At 34.1% G+C, this 20,395-nt stretch overlaps 4 protein-coding genes and 1 pseudogene across 4 annotated transcripts; 3 read left to right on the forward strand and 2 right to left on the reverse strand.

Moving 5' to 3' along the window:
• Window positions 1-200: 200 nt before the first annotated feature.
• On the forward strand, window positions 201-2,000 carry Amacr (Alpha-methylacyl-CoA racemase). Its single transcript, XM_078188581.1, has 5 exons — window positions 201-396; window positions 572-713; window positions 796-939; window positions 1,016-1,262; window positions 1,342-2,000. The coding sequence occupies exons 1-5, from the start codon at window positions 289-291 to the stop codon at window positions 1,847-1,849; spliced, it is 1,149 nt and encodes a 382-aa protein (XP_078044707.1). The 5' UTR covers window positions 201-288; the 3' UTR covers window positions 1,850-2,000.
• Window positions 2,001-2,062: 62 nt separating this feature from the next.
• On the reverse strand, window positions 2,063-3,178 carry LOC144474472 (protein 60A pseudogene; annotated as a pseudogene).
• A 460-nt stretch (window positions 3,179-3,638) lies between these two features.
• LOC144474059 (serine/threonine-protein phosphatase 2A activator) lies at window positions 3,639-5,765 on the reverse strand. The gene is made up of 8 exons (XM_078188525.1): window positions 5,330-5,765; window positions 5,170-5,255; window positions 4,847-5,050; window positions 4,556-4,773; window positions 4,348-4,472; window positions 4,163-4,263; window positions 3,954-4,061; window positions 3,639-3,869 (listed from the first exon to the last, which is right to left on the reverse strand). Exons 1-8 carry the CDS (start codon window positions 5,370-5,372, stop codon window positions 3,732-3,734), a joined length of 1,023 nt encoding a protein of 340 aa, XP_078044651.1. The 5' UTR covers window positions 5,373-5,765; the 3' UTR covers window positions 3,639-3,731.
• A 1,192-nt stretch (window positions 5,766-6,957) lies between these two features.
• Window positions 6,958-10,531, forward strand: Marcal1 (SWI/SNF-related matrix-associated actin-dependent regulator of chromatin subfamily A-like protein 1). Its single transcript, XM_078189153.1, has 11 exons — window positions 6,958-7,773; window positions 7,852-7,967; window positions 8,034-8,143; window positions 8,216-8,350; window positions 8,444-8,621; window positions 8,701-8,864; window positions 8,937-9,101; window positions 9,348-9,509; window positions 9,577-9,684; window positions 9,758-9,932; window positions 10,037-10,531. The coding sequence occupies exons 1-11, from the start codon at window positions 7,389-7,391 to the stop codon at window positions 10,436-10,438; spliced, it is 2,100 nt and encodes a 699-aa protein (XP_078045279.1). The 5' UTR covers window positions 6,958-7,388; the 3' UTR covers window positions 10,439-10,531.
• A 259-nt stretch (window positions 10,532-10,790) lies between these two features.
• Window positions 10,791-13,557, forward strand: Rl (Mitogen-activated protein kinase rl). The gene is made up of 8 exons (XM_078188398.1): window positions 10,791-11,045; window positions 11,807-11,933; window positions 12,006-12,116; window positions 12,188-12,439; window positions 12,512-12,679; window positions 12,754-12,942; window positions 13,012-13,144; window positions 13,212-13,557. The coding sequence occupies exons 1-7, from the start codon at window positions 10,921-10,923 to the stop codon at window positions 13,135-13,137; spliced, it is 1,098 nt and encodes a 365-aa protein (XP_078044524.1). The 5' UTR covers window positions 10,791-10,920; the 3' UTR covers window positions 13,138-13,144; window positions 13,212-13,557.
• Window positions 13,558-20,395: the final 6,838 nt, after the last annotated feature.

Consider the following 20,395-nt stretch of genomic DNA (forward strand, 5'->3'; position numbering starts at 1 on the left):
ACATCACCTAATGTTATTTCTCTAAACATTTAAAATTGGAATACCAACTTTAAAATATCTACATATAAATTGTCAAATTTCTCCAGAATCGTACTTTATACAAATTTGAATAACATATGTTTCTTCTTAATATAATAATCGGCATGTATAGAAATTGCATTAAAATTCAGCCTTTATGCAATATGCATATATCTAAATATGTAATTAGATTACATAATATAGTAGTTAAAAAATGTAAACTCATCGCTTATAAATAAGAAGTCGCTATTAATTATACTTAGCGTAAAAATGCCTTTGAAAGGATTAAAAATTTTAGAATTAGCTGGTCTGGCACCAGGCCCGTTTTGTGGGATGATATTAGCTGAGTTTGGTGCAACAGTTATTAAAGTAGACAAGGTATAAGAAATGTGAGATTATTCTTTACTTTAAATTAAACAGATATTTTAATTCGTTTATATTAAGTATCATCATAAGTTTTATTTGAAATAAATTTTTTATATAATAATCGTAGGATTTCGTTTTTATGTTCTCTATAATATTACAATAGTAATTTATCATTTGTTATCTACAGGCTAATGCACCTGTGGTAATTCCTGATTGTCTTAGCCATGGAAAAAGATCAATCGCATTGAATTTAAAACATGAGAAGGGTATTCAAATATTTAAAAAATTGAGCAATCAATCTGATGTAATTATAGATCCATATAGACCTGGTTAGTATTTTCTAATATTCATTATATACCTTCTACTACATCTGTTTTCATAAGGTACAAAAATTAATAATTGGTTTATTAGGTGTAATGGAGAAACTAAAACTGGGTCCGCAAGATCTTATGAAAATAAATAAAAGATTAATATATGCTAGATTAACAGGATTTGGACAAAAAGGACCATATGCAGATATGGCTGGTCATGATATTAATTATTTAGGCTTATCTGGTAATAAAAAGTTTTATGGGTGCAATGGTTTGTTTTCTATATTAAATTGTATTATATTAGTTTCATTGAAATCTAGGTTTATTGTCTTTACTTGGTCGTTTTAATGAAAAACCAACACCACCAGTGAATCTTGTTGCTGATTTTGGTGGTGGTGGATTAATTTGTGCTTTTGGAATAGTATTAGCAATATTAGAACGTAACAAAAGTAATGTTGGTCAAGTGATTGATGCATCAATGGTAGATGGATCAGCATATTTAGGAAGTTGGTTGTTTAGAACCCGAAATGTACCTCAATTGTGGGAAAACTCACGTGGTAAAAATATGTGAGTATTTTTAAATTAGTATTGTTTATCTCACTTTACAATTTTGCGAATAAACCATACCTGTTATTCTTTCAAATAGATTAGATAGTGGATCACATTTTTATGATACCTATGAAACAAAAGATAAAAAATATATGTGTGTTGGTGCACTTGAGCCACAATTTTACAATATATTTTTGGAGAAACTTGGCCTATCAGAAGCTGAAATGCCACAGTTTGATAAATTTGAAGAAAATCGTATGAAATTAGAAAAGATATTTAAGGAAAAAACTCAAAAAGAATGGTGTGCTATATTTGACGGCACAGATGCATGTGTAACTCCTGTTTTAGAAGTAAAAGAAGTTACACATCATGTGCATAACAGAGAAAGAAATACATTTATAACATTGGAAGATGATTTAGTAATTCCAAATCCTGCACCACGTTTATCTTCCACTTCTGGGAAATCAAAAGTACATGAAAAAATTCCTGAACCTGGCGAGCATACCACAGAAATTTTAACAGAATTAAATTTTAATCGCAATGAAATTTCTGATTTGATAAAAAATGGAATTGTTGAACAAGGAATGACTCAATCTAAGCTTTAAATATTTAGGAGTTTATATCTGGCATTATATTCTGCTGTTTATATGAAGAGAAACTGTCTTTGTAACATAATTTTTAATACATTTAATATTTTTATAAACACGTTATTATTACTGTTATATTTTATTATAAAATTTTATAAATACATCATTTTAAAAATACTATCAATTGTTTTATTTATTAAAATTTTAATATAAAGATAATTTAAATAAAACTTAATAACAACCACATCTATTAATGACCATATTCTGATACTTTTTTAAGACAACATTGCTGTCATCTAAAAAATATAGTACTGATATTGGTGACAGTTTTGCTGGCACACAACAAGGCTTTGGTATTTCCCTTGGTTTCAGAAGATGCACTAATGTCTGCACAATAGCATGATTAGTTGCATTCATATGAATGTTCAATGGAAAATTGCACTCCCCGCTGCAATAATAAGCATCATATCCTTCTGGGGCTATGATCCAATCTTGCCATTGTAGATCTTTGAAACTGATGTATAAAGTTTTCATATTACATGAATATCTTCTTCTATGATTTCCAAAATCGGTGTATGGATTATTCTGAACGTTTATGCTACCAAAATCCAATTTTTGCGGTCGGTCTCTTCTTTGCCTTTGAAGTATATTACGCTTGATTTGCTTTTCAGTATTTTTAAAGAAACCAACCATGAATGGTTGCTTATCGGGAACTCCTGAAACGCCTACAATTCCAATATCATCTGGTCTCAGAATGTGACCGATATAATCAGCATCATGCACAGCTACAAATAAACCCCGATTTTCTTTTGGATGTTCAACCCAATATTCAAGTGCTTGACTAATATTTAAAATTATCCATCCTTCTTTATCTGTTGTGATATTAACGGAGTTTATATAATGTTTGACTCGTCTACCATTTTTAGTTTTAGCCACCCTGTGTAATGCTATTGTATAATTCTTATTATAATCAAAACGTTGTTCTAGACTCTGATAAAGTCGTAGTTCAGCTGAGATTATATGTTCCCCCTGTGGAACTTCTGACACATCAAACCAAATTCGTTTTCCTCTATTCGTTTTGGATGCATTCCCTGAATGTGGATTATGTGCTCCAAAAGTCATAATGAAATCACTCTGATCAATAATACTAATATCATAACCATTTATATCAAATTCCTCCATGTCTTCATATTTGTCATAAAATGATTTGTTCTCTTCATTAGATAAAACATTTTTATAAATATTTAGCAGAAATTTGGGTGCAGATCTTTTTACTAATAAAGCTCTTCGTTTAATTCTCTTTGGCTTCTTAGATAGTCCTAGAATGTTTAACAAATTAAACTCCATTTCCCGTTTTTGTTCGATACTGCCAACTTGGTGAAATATTGTTTGATCAAGTCCATTATCTATATATAATCCGCTTGATCTTTCAGAATTTGTTATGAATATTATTACTAAAAGAAATATAATAATAATAATATATTTTTTACACATTTTAATTTTTTGAAATACTGAAATTATGTCTCACTTTATGCATTCACAAATAATTCCTTCATTTCGTAGTTTGTCTGCTAATGTCTACAAAAAATATTGTATACATGAAATGAAAGACTTTCATTAGTAGATGTCTATTTGTATACAAAGTAACAGGCAGTTCTAATGTCGATACCATTGCTATTAGTAAATAACTTATTTATCTTTAACAATTTACTAATTATACAAGTTCAACAAAATAAATAATAATATAGAGTTTAAAGCATTAATATATTGAATATGCTTATTAAACCTGATAGGACAATAAATAATGTAAGGAGGTAATGTACAGTTTTATTATAAATATTGAATATGTATTATAATCTACGCCAACAAGTATAAAGCATATTCGTGTAATATTGTGATATTATTTATGACATGGTGGTGGTAATTTTATAGGTCGATCCTGACAAGGTACTCGTTCAACAGGATGGGCAGATGCCGGTTTTATGGATAGCAGAGAGCCAAATAAAACGTGTTGAATAACAGGAAATTTTGCAAGAACCTGATAATCAAAATGTAACATGTATAACTACATACATTAATTTATTACTGCCACTGAATTTTAATGATAATAATAAATATGTACCTCTGCTTTGTACATTTTAATGAGACCACTATTTACTTTGGCCCATGATGAAACTGCACTAACATTCCATAATTGGTTTGAGTGTTCAGCAAAGGGGCCAATTTTTACCTACAAATTGTATATATATTTATTATTTTTTAATATTCATTTATTGTTAGTAATGTACTCGTGTAAACTATCTACATAAGCGTTTAGGAGTATATACAAACCTTTGAAATGAATTCAATGCAACCAAGAAACATGTATTTCTTGCTATGTGCTTCAACAATTTCTGGATTAACAAAATGACGAGGTTCTAGTTGGGGATGTCCTAAAATATTAACACATTATAGGAGAATATATCTTTAACAATCATTAATGATTTTTAACAAAAGTGTAAAGATGAAGAAACTACCAATCAATTGTGCACTTCCCCATATGAAAGGAACAAATTGATAGTCATCCAAACTCCAGACACCATGACTACCTGCCGGTTCCATTCGGTATGTTATTTGTAATCTGCGTACCAATTCAAGGTACCTTGAAGAGAAGGAAATACTTATGACATATAATATTAAATAATAATGTACATGTTACTATATATAATATGAAAAGCATGTTACCGATTAAATATTTTTACAACTACCGCAACTTTGTCATCTTGTTTAAATGCACCAATTTTGAACATGCAACACAGGAACATTAAGAATGCCATTTCATGGCCTGTACCATAATCTATACGTGTTGGATTACCAAAACTCTCATTCAAATACTGAATTATTTCTGGGACTGCTCTATGTAATTCTTTTGGTAATACTTTATGCAATTCATCCATCCCATTCTGGAATATTACAATGTAAATGCTTATAAATTGCTATAACTTAGCAATTTAAATAAGAACAATGAATATTTACCTGTTGGAGCCTTTCATACCATACTCTAAATGACTTATTGCCAAAGCGTTGAGGTTGATCGGTTGGAGGTATCTGAGTTATCCAATTATCGAACTCATTAAGCATTGCAATTACATTACCTATCACAGGACTTTGTGGGCATTCAACATTCACAGCTTTCCCTTGAACAGACTCATTTAAGGCTAATATAAATCCCAAGTATTCCTATAAAATTATTTCATCATAAATGTTACATATCACGGGTTTAGATATATCTTTGAGTATGCTTGAAAATCCTAAAATAATAAAAGCTAATAGAAATGACGTAGTATTCTGATTCTTACAAAATATGCTTCAGATTTTTCCCAAACTGACATATCAGCCAGTACTTTGACCGACTTTTTTGGGACGATGAATTCATGATCGGCCGCTTAAACATTGAAAAATAATTGTATCATTAGATGTTCAATAATTAATTACCTCAAATCAATTTAAACTTCGTACGTGATATTGGTATTTCTGCTGCGGATTCCTTTGAACTTGTCATAGTAATACTACAGAACTAAAGTTTACTTCATCGAAGAATTCAAAAGTAGGATGTTAATTTTCTCGAATCGTAACGTATAAAAAACGTATGAACTTCACACGTGAGTTCTAATGTACAAAAGCTTATAAACTGAAAATATTACGATAAGATTCAGGGAACCGCAAAATCTAGGCATGAGAAGATAAAATTCAGATTAGTATACGTTTTAAATACGTTTTACAGAAAACAATCTTTTGTCATCAAGAAACTGTGAAGAAATAACAAATAAAAAAAGGAACTGTACGATCTATGATCGCGAAGATCACCACAAAATTTGCGAAAGATGCGCACTTATTGTTTATATTTGTAAATTCACCACAGAGTACTTATTTAGAGATGAAAACTTTATGTATTGACATGTCTGATATTTATATCCCCAAACTAGGGAAGCTAGGGAAAAATTTAAATTTTATGTTGCCGTTTATTTACAATTACATATTTAAATAATTAAAAACAATATCTATTTTATTATCTATTAGCCATTGGATAAAAAGAGGACATTAGTAACGGCATAAAGATTAAATTAAAGATGGACTAATAAAGATTAAACTTTTAATAATTTTTATATTCATATCCTTAAATTTGATGACTTCGACCATTGGTCATATGTATTGTTACGGTCTGAATTGTTTGGATGTAGGGAATTTGATGTGGTTCGGTTGCCCGTGGAGCGCTGAACCGCTCTGCTCGTGAAAGGTTGTAGAGAGTTGTACAACTTTGAATATTTTAAGCAAAAACTGGTACTTTATTGATAGAGCTCTATGATCTACTTTCTTTGACTGTCGAATAAAGTCTGTCTGATTTTCCCGAGGAAAACAAGTTTTATTCCTGCGTTCCTTCTGGTTCTTCCTCCCTTGTCCAATAGGAAAATTGGGGTCCTCTAGCTGGATGCTGATTCGTCGGATGGCTTATCTTCTGGTTGCAGATTGGTGGTGATTGGTGGTTCGGTGGTGCGCGTGCGGCTGGGAGTGCGCGACGGTCGAGCGCGCAGGGGCAAAAGCCCGCCGAAACGAACGGAGTGGGGTATGCCGCGCGCGAAGACCTCGGTTCAAGGACAGCGTGAGAGAGAGAGAGAGAGAGAGAGAGAGAGGTCAGGGAGAGTTCCGAGAAGTCCCTAACTAAAAGTTTCGACGTGCAACACTTTAGCGGTCCGGATTTGTTACTGTGACTCGTTTAGTTTGTGCAACATTGTAGAGGATCTTACGAGAGCCAACGTGACATTGTCTATATTCCTCGATTAGTCTTGCTAAAGAAAGCGAAAGCTTGACGATGAACTTCGTGGGAACTCTCTCATTGTCTCTTTACATATTCTCGGTTATTGCTCTCGGGCGATACAATGTCTCTATATAAATATGCGATATAAATTTGTATATACATTCAAACTTCCCTCCTGCCGCCATAAATTGAAACGTATAGTCTAGTAGCGTGGTCGTAATATAAACAAGTGCCTATGTTCGCGTCGCTCATGAAATGTGATAACGTAACAGTATATTACATTGTTTATAGTGTTCCTGCATACTTTTCTTACTCCCTAAGCTAGCATGTCCCCACTATTTTACTGTGCATCTAATCCGCAGTAGATCCTGTCTCAATTATGAATTGTCAAACAATCAGAGCAAAAAGATTTCTATATCGATTCTCGCTAACAGATCAGGCTGCGACCTGAAGGTGTGCAGGATCCATTACTATACTGTGTATACTCCTGTTGTCTATTACGTTTAAATATACGTATTATGTTTTTAAACTGACAGAGTGTGAAAATGCTTCGAATGTAGTGTAATTTGTATTTAGATAATTGGATATGTGTCTGATTGACTGAAAAATTAACGTTAACATATCGAATCGTTTTGATATGTAGACAAGATACGCATGTTGTGATGTTGATATATAGAAACATATTTTCGAAATTTTTCCTTCATTTATTTATATAATTTGTTTACGTTTTGTATGGTATAGTAAATTAAAATTACGATAGATATGAGTTATTCTAATGAAGAAATAGAAAGAAAACGTTTATTAGCTGTACAACGTAAGCAACAGGCACAAGTAAAAAACAATGCGTCCAGCTCTGTTAGAATACAAAACAATATACCCTCCACTAGTTTCATTAATACTGAAAATAAATGGAATAAATCTGCTGGGTTTAATACAAAGTTTAAAGATAATTCTTTCAAGAGCAACACAAAATATAATAAGCAACAGGAACGTTTTAATCCTATAGGAACAAAAAGTTTCTTTGGCCAGACAACATGTGTAACAGCTAAATGTCACATAATAAGTGATGACAGATTCGTGTTAGAAACATCATCCTATATGCCTGCACTTGTAGAAGCATGTAAAACAGTTCCAAGTAGATCATATGGTAATAAAATTAAAATCATTAATTATTTAAAATTACCTTTTAACACAGTTGATAATTTTATTATTAAATTCATTTCAGATGCAAAAACTAAAACATGGAACTTTAATTTAAAGGATTATGAAAACTTGATGAAAGCATTAATTAATTTTAAGTCTGATGTGCAGATAGTTGGATTACCAAAGACGGTTTTTCAGGTATTATATTGACAAAGTATTAAAACAAATATTGAATAATAATATTCCGTAAAAATATTTTCATAGATATTTAGGAACAATAGTAGTTCAGACATCAATGATAAAAATGTTGATTTATCGAAAATTGATGCACACTTATTAAGTCAACTAATGCCGTTCCAGCGTGATGGAATTTGGTAATTCTTATTAATTATTTTATTAATATATTGCATTCATAATAATTAGCCATTCTTTCTCTGTTTGTATAGTTATGGAATATCCAAAAATGGTCGATGTCTAATTGCTGATGATATGGGCTTAGGAAAAACTGTTCAAGCATTAGGAATTGCACATTACTTTAGAACAGATTGGCCTCTACTTATTGTTGTACCATCTTCAGTTAGGTAACATATAAAAATACATCATTTGACAAATTTTATAAATTATATTTCCTGTGTGAGCATGTGTGAGTAATAAGTTTACATTTTAAAATTCAGATACCAATGGGCAGAGGCAATATACAAATTTTTACCATCTGTACCTGCGCATTACATTTATCACTTTTCAAATGCAAAAGACTTTATTGATGACAATAAGATTGTTATTACATCTTATGACCTCTTAGTACGAGCAATAGACACATTTCAACGTAAATCTTTTGGTTTCGTTATTCTGGTACATATAAAAAAAGAATTTAATTGTATTCAATAGGGGAAAAGATTACATTTTCTAAAATAGTTACATTCATTTATAGGATGAATCTCATGCCTTAAAAAGTATTAAAACTGCTAGATATAAGGCTGCACAATGTGTAGCATCTCAAGCTGGTCATATTGTTCTACTATCTGGAACGCCAGCTTTGTCAAGACCAATAGAACTGTATTCTCAAATAAATCTTATAATGCCAAATTTCATGGGGTAACGTAATATATTTGTAAACTGTAATACATATCAATTTTAAGGAAAGTTTAATTATTAGTTTTGTATTAGATATCAAGAATATGGAACACGTTATTGTGCTGGAGAGAAAACTGCCTTTGGATGGAATTTTACAGGATCATCAAATATGCAAGAGTTACAGTTACTGTTAAAACGCACTTGCGTAATTCGAAGATTAAAGACTAAAGTATTGAATGAATTGCCATCGAAGAAAAGGTGAGAATTAATACTTATATTTAGTTTTATATGTACAGTAAATTCTCTCTAATTGTTCTTCAGCTTGTAAATAAAAATGGACAATTTGGGAAGAATAGATGCGATTATGCGAACTTTGTGCCTCGTTGTTATAGTTGCCGATTGTCAACAACTGTAAAGTTGAGGAGCAAAGCTTAAACAATTGTATCTACTCTTCCCAATTGAGGGGCATTTATTGTATTATTGTGCTAATAAATTGAATTTTAGGGAAGTTATTATATTGGATGCAGACTTAATAAAAGATTCTACAAAAGAAATGAAAGAGATATGCAAAAAGTTAGAACACAAAAGCTTGAATGGCATGGAAAGACACAATACCCTTTTGCAATATTACAATGAATCTAGTTTTGCCAAACAGAAAGCCATATGGTATATAATGTCGTTTTTTCAAAAATCTGTGTTAAATGTAGTCTTTATAACGATCCTAATGTTTCAGTGATTACGTGTCTAAATTATTCAAAAATAAACGAAAATGTCTTATTTTTGCTCACCACCAAATTATATTGGATGCCATTTGTGAAGTTGCAGACTCTATGGATATAAAGTAACTATAATTTTCCGATCTATGCAATATGAAAATATAAATGCTGTTATTTATAGCTAATTACACATTATAGATATATTAGGATCGATGGAAAGACAAATCCCGAGCATAGAAAATACCAAGTTGATAAGTTTCAGAATCATGATGATTATTTGGCTGCAGTGCTATCAATTACCTCAGCAAATGCTGGAATTACGTTGACAGCAGCTCAACTCGTAGTTTTTGCTGAATTATTCTGGAATCCAGGGGTATTCACATTTACTATTACAATTTTTTATTAGAATTTTTAAAAAACAAGATGTTCTCAGGAAATCATTTTATTTAAATTATTATCATATATTTTTACATATAGGTATTGTGCCAAGCAGAAGATAGAGTGCATAGAATCGGCCAAGACGATGATGTTCTAATTCAATATTTAGTCGCTAAACAAACGGCTGACGATTATTTATGGCCTTTAATTCAAAAAAAGATGAACGTATTAAACGAAGTTGGCCTGGACCAAGATTATTCTCTTAAAGATGTTAATGTTACGAAACATAATTTAGACTCAAAACAAAGAATTTTAGATTGCTTTACAATTAATGCTACACCTGGAAGTGCTACAGACGAAGAAACAACATTGAAGACTGGAAGTAATGAAAGTACAACCCCTTTTATACAAGATAATAATGCAACAGCAGATGAAATGAAAGAATTACGTGAACTCAGCGAAGTAGATCTAAATTTCTGTGATTGGGATGATATGGAGTAAATAATTTACTTTATTACTACTTGTTATATGATATACTTTGTATGTGATAAGCGAAACAAGGATTAGAAATGTGAAAATAAAGAATAATTCGATATTAAGAAGCATATATTTTTGTTCATTTTTCATGAAGCTACAAAATTCATGAAAAATATACAGGTTGATCCATGACTCGGCCAGCATGTTATCTGAGTTGTTTCTAATGGTTTGACAAAATAATTTGCCCACAAAAATAACTAGCTTGTATAACGTTTTAAATTTACATGGAATGAGGAAACGATCGGTAATGTCGGATGTGATACTAGAATGATACAAGACTTCTGAACTTCCTCTAGCGTGTAGTTCGAGAACTGATTGATACAACTTTTTGATAAGCGACGTAAAAACCGTTTATAAGTCCATCTAATTACAACGTCGTTCGTGGCGAGTCGGCGAAGAAGCAAGGCTCGTTCCGACTTTGCCGGAGCCGCAAAATAGTTGTCAAAATGGCGGGCGAAGGTTCTGCAAGTGTAAATCCGAATTGCGAGGTCGTTCGCGGACAAACGTTCGAGGTTGGCCCCCGGTACACAAATTTGTCGTACATGGGTGAGGGTGCCTATGGAATGGTCGTGTAAGTGTCTTCGAGTCACTTCTCCTAGTTACTGACGAATACTTTCGACCGTGTATCAACTGGCTGACAGGCCGAAAGATAAACAATCAAAAACATAGTTGTCAAGCGAATCGCTGCTTCTACAATTGCATTCTCGTTCTGTGACACGTATTCATGATTTTACTTCTGCTCTGGCATCATGTGCACCCGTTGTTAAGCGCTACTCATCGTTATGTATTGTCGCCTTTTGGCGCCAGTTTTAAACACGATTGTCACACCCTTTCGAACTCCTGATCACTTGTATGCAGCGTCACGACTTCCTTGTTCCCTGTCCCTTATCATTCGCTTATCATTCTTATCAATGTGCCGTTAACGAGATCGAAATTACTTTCATGAACGCCACATTTATAGCGAATATCTATCTATCGCTGAATTTAATTTTTTTTCGGAGATACATGCGAGTAGAGTTAGGTTGTTTTTGACAGCAGAAGATTATACAACTGTCTAATTTGTCATATGCCATTAACACCTCATACGATCCTATCTTGATCGAATTTTTTGTATTTCACTGTGTTGTTTAAGAATTGAAATTTGTCATTTTGATAATATTAGGAGTTTCATTAAAATATCGTATTTAATTCAGCAGAAAGAAAATTTTTTATCTTGACCAAATACTTCCTGTGGTGTGGTTATTGACCAAGACGGATAACATTCTTAGATTAAAATGAGGGAAAATTATTTAAAAAATTAAAGATTTATGATTATGTACTTTGTATTTACAGATCTGCTTATGACAATGTAACAAAAACAAAGGTAGCTATTAAAAAAATTTCACCTTTTGAACATCAGACATATAGCCAGAGAACTTTGAGGGAAATAAAAATTTTGACCAGGTTTAAGCATGAAAATGTGAGTCTTCAATAGTTAACTTGCAACATAAATATTTTTAACTTGACTTGAATTTACTTTTCTTTTCCACAGATAATAGATATAAGGGATATATTAAGGGCACCTACTATAGAACAAATGAAAGATGTATATATTGTTCAATGCCTGATGGAAACAGATCTGTATAAACTTCTTAAAACACAGGTTAGCATATTAATAATAAGAATAAGTGGCAGACTGAAATAGCAACAAATTTAAATCTCTTTCAATTTTAGGCTATTAGTAACGATCACATATGCTATTTTCTTTACCAAATACTACGAGGATTGAAGTACATTCATTCAGCAAATGTGTTGCACAGAGACTTGAAACCTAGCAACCTTCTGTTGAATACCACATGTGACCTTAAAATCTGTGACTTTGGTTTAGCCAGAGTTGCTGATCCAGAACACAATCATGCTGGCTTCCTTACAGAATATGTAGCAACAAGGTGGTACAGAGCTCCAGAAATAATGCTCAATTCGAAGGTACAAACATGAGAAATACGTTAGGCCTGTAACTTAGACATAATCTTATGTTATGTTTATTCCATTTCATAGGGCTATACAAAGTCTATAGACATCTGGTCTGTTGGTTGCATACTTGCAGAGATGCTTTCAAGACGAGCAATATTCCCAGGCAAACATTACTTAGACCAACTGAACCACATATTGGGTGTTCTTGGTTCACCATCTGCTGAGGATCTTGACTGCATTGTTAACGAAAAAGTAGAAATTGTTCTTCTGTGTATTCATAGCATAATTCAATGATTTACTTTATTGTTTGTACATTTTTACTTTAGGCACGGAATTATCTTCAGTCATTACCATACAAACCAAAGGTTGCATGGACAACTCTTTTCCCAACCGCAGATCCACGGGCTTTGGATCTTCTAGATAAGATGTTGACATTTAATCCTAACAAACGAATTGTCGTGGAAGATGCGCTTGCACATCCATATTTAGAACAATATTACGATCCTTCCGATGAGGTAATCGCTCATCCAATGAATTGTGACTAATGAAATTCTATGCTGCAACTGAGATGTAAATTGTTTTAGCCTGTTGCGGAAGAGCCGTTTAAATTTGACATGGAGTTGGACGATCTTCCAAAGGAAGTTTTAAAGCAATACATCTTCGACGAGACTCTTCTGTTCCAGAAGAATCATCAGGGAAACGCTATGTAGTCTACTGGTACCAACGTTTATACCAAATTCACAGCCGACCAGCGTTCGACATACTAACAATAACCACGTTTTAGTTGCAAGAAGTGTGCAAGATGACCAAAAAGGAGGCGAAGACAAGGCGTCATAATAACAGAAGTGTACTTCATTTACAGTTGTTCACTCGATCGAATTTTTGAAGAAAAGAGAAGCTCTTCGAACGCGACACTGATCGAGAAGAAAACAGGTCGATCCAGCGGTTATTGGGCAAAAAAGGAAGCGGTGAATGAGGTAAAGCGAAAAGAACAACAAACAAACAAAACTACAACAATCGGTAACAAACAAAAGGAAAAAGAAACAAAAAACCGCAGTGTCCGCGCATACACACTTGTACATTCGCATGTCTCTACCGAAAGGAATACAAAATACAGTGTTTTTTTGTTACATTGAACGCATAATATTAATTTGTACAATATAACTTTTATTTATCCGGAATTTATATAGGTAAACACTAGTTGACGATTATATATTGTTGATCACTGTCATACCATTGTCTGTGATTTAATTGCCGAGTGAGAATGGACGCGGTGTTCATCTGTGGAGAATATATACTTTGAGCCACGTAACACAGCGACTGATGAGAAAATTATGTGAGCGAGCGAGAGAGAAAGCATATGTATGAAGAGAGGAAACTCCAAGAAGGGTGTGCTTGTCCATAATACCAAGAATTATATGATGCCTCTCAAAGCGTTGTATTGTCGTTAAGACCGGTGTATACCTGAATGTTGGCGACATCGATTGAACATGGTCGAATCCCTTGCTTGAACAGTACGAATGTTGTTCCATTTGAAAACTAATAGACTGTGTGTTTTAAAACGGGTGTGAACACGATGGAACAGTAGCAAAAAAAAAAAATAAATTAATTAACAAGCAGAAACATTTCACGCGTGGAAACACCTTGTGTACGAACAAAGTATTAGATCGAGCCACAAATAACTTCTGTTCATCTTGTTCAAATTTATCTTGATTTAAGATACATTTAACAATTAATTTATTTTATACTCTTCGCCTCGGTTAAGCGTAGCAATAATCGTTGTTATCACTATTATTTAACTATTATTTAGCATATTTTCGCTACACGCAAATGGAAGTTATTTATGATTAATCCCGAGTGCGCAGTTTGCGCAAACCAACGGAGTCCTTATTACAATTATTTTGAAGAAGCGTTGCTTAAATGACCCCCTTCGATTCTAATGGAACTTGAATATAACATAGAATTTAAAAATATATTCGACAGTTATTCTTTTCGCTCCAATTTCGAGAGCTTTTTTTTAACTCTGACGAATAATTTTTAAAACTTTGTATGTATACTTTCTCCAAATCAGGGAGGGTCATTTGAATAAATTTCCTCAACAAAATTTCATTGAGAGACAGTAGCGTGATGTAGAGCGTACCGCAAAAGAAAAACAACCAAACAGCCATTAAGAAAGAGTCACCGAGAAGTATTTTGCGAAGATAGTTTCCTTGCGTTACGTAATCCAGTGTCATCATTCTTATTACGGTAGTTGCGTACCTTGCAGAAGTTCTTTTCTGCCTTTTATTGAACTATATAGCTTGTAGAGGAAAAAGAGTGAGAGAGGGAAGTGCGCGAAAGAGAGAGAAAGTGAGAGATATCGCTAGATAAGAAGGCTGGAAGAGAGGGAGCTCGTGCGAGTGAGAAAGAGAGCGCGTGTGAGTGGCGCAGTAAGAAAAAAAAAAGCGAAGAAAAAAACAAACGTTTATTCATAGTTAATTGCATTCGATGGAGCTTCCAGTTCTTCTGAGCCATTTAATTGCGTCTTGTTTCACAATCTACTGGTATTATTACACTGATATACTGCCATTATTGTGCGAAGCGCATGGTGTTTGTTTGAATGGTGTCTTATGCGTACTTTTCTATATTTTTTTACACTTCCGAACTAACTTTACACGCTAGAAATACGTATACCACGCCCATTTGTTTCGTTCCATTTTTGTATCCCAATTTTGTTTCTCGTGTAAGGACGATCTTGCGAGATTGTTTTACGCTATTCCAGAGATACACGTTCTTCGTTTTCTAGTATCCTTTAGGAGCTAAAGTTTAGGGAAACCGGCGTCCATCCTGCACGCGGCTGCTCGGTTATTCAAACTCTCACCATGCTGGTTCTAGGTGTATTGTAAAACGTTCTCGTTTCGATTTCTTGTTTCTTCGCTCTAAGTGTACTTGTAACGTTCTAACGATTTCTTGTTTGATATTCGACGTGCTCCTAATTGACGTGTGCCGGGAAAAATTGGAGCCGGTCGTGCGCTCCATTTTATACGCGGGTGCGATTGTCAATGGGCAAAAAGCTTAGCCGATTGTGATAAAAGAACGTGACAGAGTAATTGCGAGCGTCAATCGAGGCAAGCGCAAGACATGGTAAAGTGTACCAAATGAAGCTCCGTTACGTTTGCTTTGAGAACCATCAGCTAATGCACGATATTAATCGAACGAACAGAAATAATAGAGGAATCTTTGACCGATGCACTAGCAACCGAGATGGCAACGAATCGACGTGAGATTAAACAACATTACCGTTTAAATCGCTGAGCTTGGAACAATTCAGCAAAAAATCGAAAACGGTCTCGTCGAGGGGCTCCTTATTATGTCCGTAGCCGAAGACGTTGGTAGTGCACGGGTTCCATTGTCTACAAGATTGTTAGCGTGGCTCGGAGAATCTTGCTAATTGATGACAATCGGGTGACGAGGATACGGCGAAAGAAAGACATATTTATTCTTGTCTCCGAAAGGAAATCTCGATGTGATCCGCGGTGGCGATCCGTTCTATGAACTGAGGGTCGTTGTCGAGGAATTTTGTTAATAGTGAGAGAGAAAAAGAGTGTGTGTAGGAGAGAATGCGATAGATTAGCAGGAGCGCAAAACAAAAAGAAAACAAACAGTAGAAGAAAACCGGGGAAGGAAATAATAACGATACGTCAGAAACATATTCAGTGTGAAACACTTTGCCTCCCTCGGGCTATCAGATCTCACGTTCTTCGATGCATCCAATAAAATGATCTTGATAAACACGTCGATGGTGTGTGTATAATTCGCACGACCTCCGCTCCAGAGGCGGGCAAGCAAACTTTTGTCACGATTAAACGCCAGATAAACAATTTTTCTCGCTTATACTTATCACTGGGCTGCGGATCTTCATGCGACTTCATACGATGGCGATTTACTTCATCAACATCAACATTCATTGTGAACGCATAAACGTCCGTGGTCTGTTTATTACTGTTTCTATTCGTCGTTTGTTGTTCGAATAAAAGTTGTGTCTGTCTCTGTTCCACTCGAGACATCGATGCGTTTTCTTAGCGAGTCTCCGTGGAAGCATAGCCCAGATACGCTCAACTCTTTGGTCATGATTTTTGCTTCGATCGCGTCAATTAATAATTGTACGAATAAGCGAAAAGATCGCAGAACAGGAGTCATCTGTCCGGAAGATCGACAGCGCGTATCTGGGCCGAAAAAGTAACATCTGGTTATCTCCGATTCGAACGGTGCCCCGTTTTACGACGATCCAAAAGCTACATTGCAAAACAACGTTGTACGCTTGCCTGGCGGGTTGACCTCTTCGATTTCTCGGCATGTTTTGTTTTACAGAGCCTTGAAGACTATTGGATTATCGATTCAGCCTTGCCGCTGTTTTTGTCCGTATCGTCGGAGAGAAATCAAAGTGTGCTCGAATAGATTAATTCAACGAGTAGATTATGGAAAACGGATGAGTTCGAGAATATTAGGAGTTTGGAAATCTAATGGAACTAAAAGATCCGATAGGATCATCATTCACTTTCGGGAATTTAATCGCATCTGTCCGTTAAACAAAATTGCAAAAATTGGTTTTAATTTAAACGATTTCGGTACTCTTAATTTACAATTCAGATATTGTTGTTTCGTTTGTTAAAAATGAATTGTTACTTTCTAACTTTCAATGAAACAGAGGCAACGTAGCACATTCCAACGAAGACAAGGATCTAAAGCTTTTTATACTTCGCGTCCTTGTTACTATAACCGTACCGTTGACGTCGGCCGGATTTTTAGATGGTGATTTCATCTATGGAAATTAGTAATCAGCCGAGATTATGTGGAACATGTTTAGTTCCATTAGAGAACCGCGTTGCGATGCCGTGAAATCGAAGAGGAATGTTCATCAGTTTTGCAAATATGTGGACCGATAGTTCTGAAAGTGGTCCCACGAAAACCCCGGGAGAATCAACTTTGAAGAAATGAAAAATTATGCGAACCACTTTCATAATTATATCGGCACATGTACGTCATTATCGTTTAATTGAGGTGTGGAACGATCGTATTTCTCGGCTCGATCGTACTGAACGATTGCAAAAAGCATATTTCTTCGTAGTTGCTCGCGGAGTAGACTAATTTGAAACTTCCTTTGCGAACGATTGATTTATTTAACGATCTGCAACGAAGACGCTTCTGTTGATGTCAATAATTGTAAAATAAGCTAGTTGATTTTGTACCTAGACGGTCAATTGTTTAACGAACTTGAGATTCAATTGAGAGTTTAAGTATGAGTCTCATGATGAACGGCGATTAGCGGAAACGGGCAGAGTAGTTCAGTGCTTTCGAGTTGTCTGAAAGTCGATTTGCATGGGAATACGGGAAGAAAGTCTCTGAGGAAAGTACAACGATCCTCTCAGCTGTAATTTATTCACTCCATAGTTTCACGTGTTGAAATCTAATTAATTGTTGAACAAGAGCCTTGAACGGAGGCGATATATGCCACAGACACGTTCAATTATACGGGTATTACAAACTTTAACCAGTTTTCCAGTTGATGCAATTCAGTGTTACTTCGTTTCGTTGTAAGGGCAATAATCTGTGGTGAATTGAATCAACTCTTTCTTCCTCGTATCCTTCCAAGTTTCTCTCTTTAACCTCTCGTGTCCTGGAAGTATTTTGAACTGTAGTTCTTCGCTAAAACATTTCTACGAACGGAATCTGCTTGGATCCATTAAACATACGATTTATTGTATTTTATTGAATTTTATGTGTTTGAGATAAAAATGGATGCTCGAAATATTCGATATTAGAAACTCAACTTATTGAGAGAAATGGAGGACGAAATTGTTTCTTACCCGATTTGTCTTTCTTTAATTTAATTATTTCAGATAATGTTGATCTTGAACTAAAATCCGCATTATTTTATTTAGTAACCATTTTTAAATATTTGATAGAATAGACTTCTCTCGACTCTCGAAACTCCTCAAAGTTGTAACGCGCTAATTCGTTTAAAGTGTTGCTGTTATGTCCAAATGATAGTAAATAATATTTATAGTTAGTAAACGCATTACACATGCTTCTCGAAGTATTTAGAAGAAAACGACGACAATTGCGTAAATGGTCCAGGACACGAAGGGTGCAATCAACTCCGTGCGAACTTAAGTAACATCGAGAGTATAAATGGCGGACTGTTTTCCAGCGGAGCTCATATATTGAAAAAATCATTTCTGCGTGTACAGTGTCTATGTATCAGACTTTCGTGAATATATACACGTGTATGTAATCTAACGTTAATCCACAGTTTCATAGCATTTAAACAAAAACCGTCGAGCGATTAGCACTGCGACATGTTTCTCGAATAATTTTCACGAGCTGCCTCGAGAAAACCGAGGAGAAATTATTGGACCGGTCAACCGACTCGCGATATCGGTGTTGCAAATCGTCTTTCACAGTCGCATTCTTTGTTTTGTCTTCTACATTGTTTTCCAAAAGCTTCGTATATTATTTTCCATCAATTAGTACAATTATGCATTAAATTGCTTTCGATCTTTTTATCCGGTATTTGTGAACATGATTCTTTTCTAATTACGAATATGCTAAAGAGCCCGTTAAAAAAGATTTTGCGCTTTTTAACAGAAATAATAATGAAAAAAATAGTTGAAAACGAAGGTATCATCAATAAATTTATCAATAATAATTTCATTAAAAAATCAACCAAGTTCTCTCAAGTAACATAGTTTTTCAGAAGAAAATTATCTGATCTCTTCTCAGACATGATACATACTATCATTAAAAAAATTTGTTCTTCTGGTAGTAAAATACGTTTCGCTTACTCCTCGAAATATAGAGTTTAATTTATACCTTATAGAAACGTATAACAATGAAAGAGATATTTTAAGATCATCGTAATCGAGATAAGCGCGATTAATTAATAGAAGTATGTTCTATGATTATGAATCTTCTAGTTGACTGTGAAAGGAACTAATTGCCGGCAGATAAAATCAAGCTGACGAATCTGAATTGAAACACCATTATCGCGTAGAAAACGGGTACAGGATGCAAGTCGAATGCGAGCAACGATAGATCGTAGCGTTTAATATAAATTGATAGAAATCTGATCAATATCATCAGGCCTAATATATACTTAACGTTGCGTGTATTTGTTGTTGTTGCCGGTTCATATCTTATATATTCCGAATATTGAAAACAGATATTTCGTCTATGAATTTTCAATGTTATACGTCATTTATGATAAAACGGTGATACGACAAAAAAAACAAAAACAAAAAAAGATACAAAGAAAAGCGTGAATGAGAGAGAGAGATAGAAAGAGAAAAAAATAACATATGCGAGAGAGAGATAACACACGATAAAACGCGTGGTTTAATTAGAGAACAATTATTAACAGTTTTTATGTAAGATAGAGGAACGAAATCTACGATGTCTTGCACGATTGCCTTTTAGCAAATAAGATTGATATTTCTGAGACGACGAGCAGTGATGAGCAAAAGTAGAGTGCCGAAACTAGTATACAAGCAGATAGACCATTGCAATTAACGAACTGTTATGAGAAATGTATACATCATTTTAGATTGTCGATTCACACAGCTAGAGAAGCTAGTTAGGAATGGAAATAAAGCACGTAGGTGTAATATTATAAACAAATTATATGTGTATATGTGTATATACATATACGCATGTACACATAGTATTTAGAAAACGCTCAGTAATATCAGAAATATCGTATCTCGTTTGTTAATGCATTTGAATTACCTCGTGCCTCCAGCTGCATTCATAAAAGTTAGTATCTTCAACTATATTATGTTTGTTTCTAGTTGATGAGCAGTTTTACGCATTTTCAAGTGAATTTAATGCTAGAACTACCGAGCAGTCGGAGTAACTATTTTATAATTAATTATATAAAACTTGAGGTTGTACATTTGTTGAGATTTGACAGGATTTTTATCGAAGTACGCG

This window comes from Augochlora pura, chromosome 8, assembly GCF_028453695.1.
Source record: "Augochlora pura isolate Apur16 chromosome 8, APUR_v2.2.1, whole genome shotgun sequence".
Classification (NCBI taxonomy): Eukaryota; Metazoa; Arthropoda; class Insecta; order Hymenoptera; family Halictidae; genus Augochlora; species Augochlora pura.

Excerpts from the sequence above, each read along its gene's own strand:
- Amacr (XM_078188581.1), top strand. The coding sequence starts at position 289 with ATGCCTTTGAAAGGATTAAAAATTTTAGAATTAGCTGGTCTGGCACCA. Across the intron at positions 397-571 it reads CAGTTATTAAAGTAGACAAG|GCTAATGCACCTGTGGTAAT; the intron begins GTATAAGAAATG and ends TGTTATCTACAG. Across the intron at positions 714-795 it reads TATAGATCCATATAGACCTG|GTGTAATGGAGAAACTAAAA; the intron begins GTTAGTATTTTC and ends TTGGTTTATTAG.
- LOC144474059 (XM_078188525.1), bottom strand. The coding sequence starts at position 5,372 with ATGACAAGTTCAAAGGAATCCGCAGCAGAAATACCAATATCAC. Across the intron at positions 4,774-4,846 it reads GGTATGAAAGGCTCCAACAG|AATGGGATGGATGAATTGCA; the intron begins GTAAATATTCAT and ends GTAATATTCCAG. Across the intron at positions 4,264-4,347 it reads GGGAAGTGCACAATTGATTG|GACATCCCCAACTAGAACCT; the intron begins GTAGTTTCTTCA and ends TTAATATTTTAG.
- Marcal1 (XM_078189153.1), top strand. The coding sequence starts at position 7,389 with ATGAGTTATTCTAATGAAGAAATAGAAAGAAAACGTTTATTAGCTGTA. Across the intron at positions 7,968-8,033 it reads TACCAAAGACGGTTTTTCAG|ATATTTAGGAACAATAGTAG; the intron begins GTATTATATTGA and ends ATATTTTCATAG. Across the intron at positions 9,685-9,757 it reads GCAGACTCTATGGATATAAA|ATATATTAGGATCGATGGAA; the intron begins GTAACTATAATT and ends TACACATTATAG.
- Rl (XM_078188398.1), top strand. The coding sequence starts at position 10,921 with ATGGCGGGCGAAGGTTCTGCAAGTGTAAATCCGAATTGCGAGGTCGTT. Across the intron at positions 11,046-11,806 it reads GGTGCCTATGGAATGGTCGT|ATCTGCTTATGACAATGTAA; the intron begins GTAAGTGTCTTC and ends TTGTATTTACAG. Across the intron at positions 12,680-12,753 it reads ACTGCATTGTTAACGAAAAA|GCACGGAATTATCTTCAGTC; the intron begins GTAGAAATTGTT and ends TTTTTACTTTAG.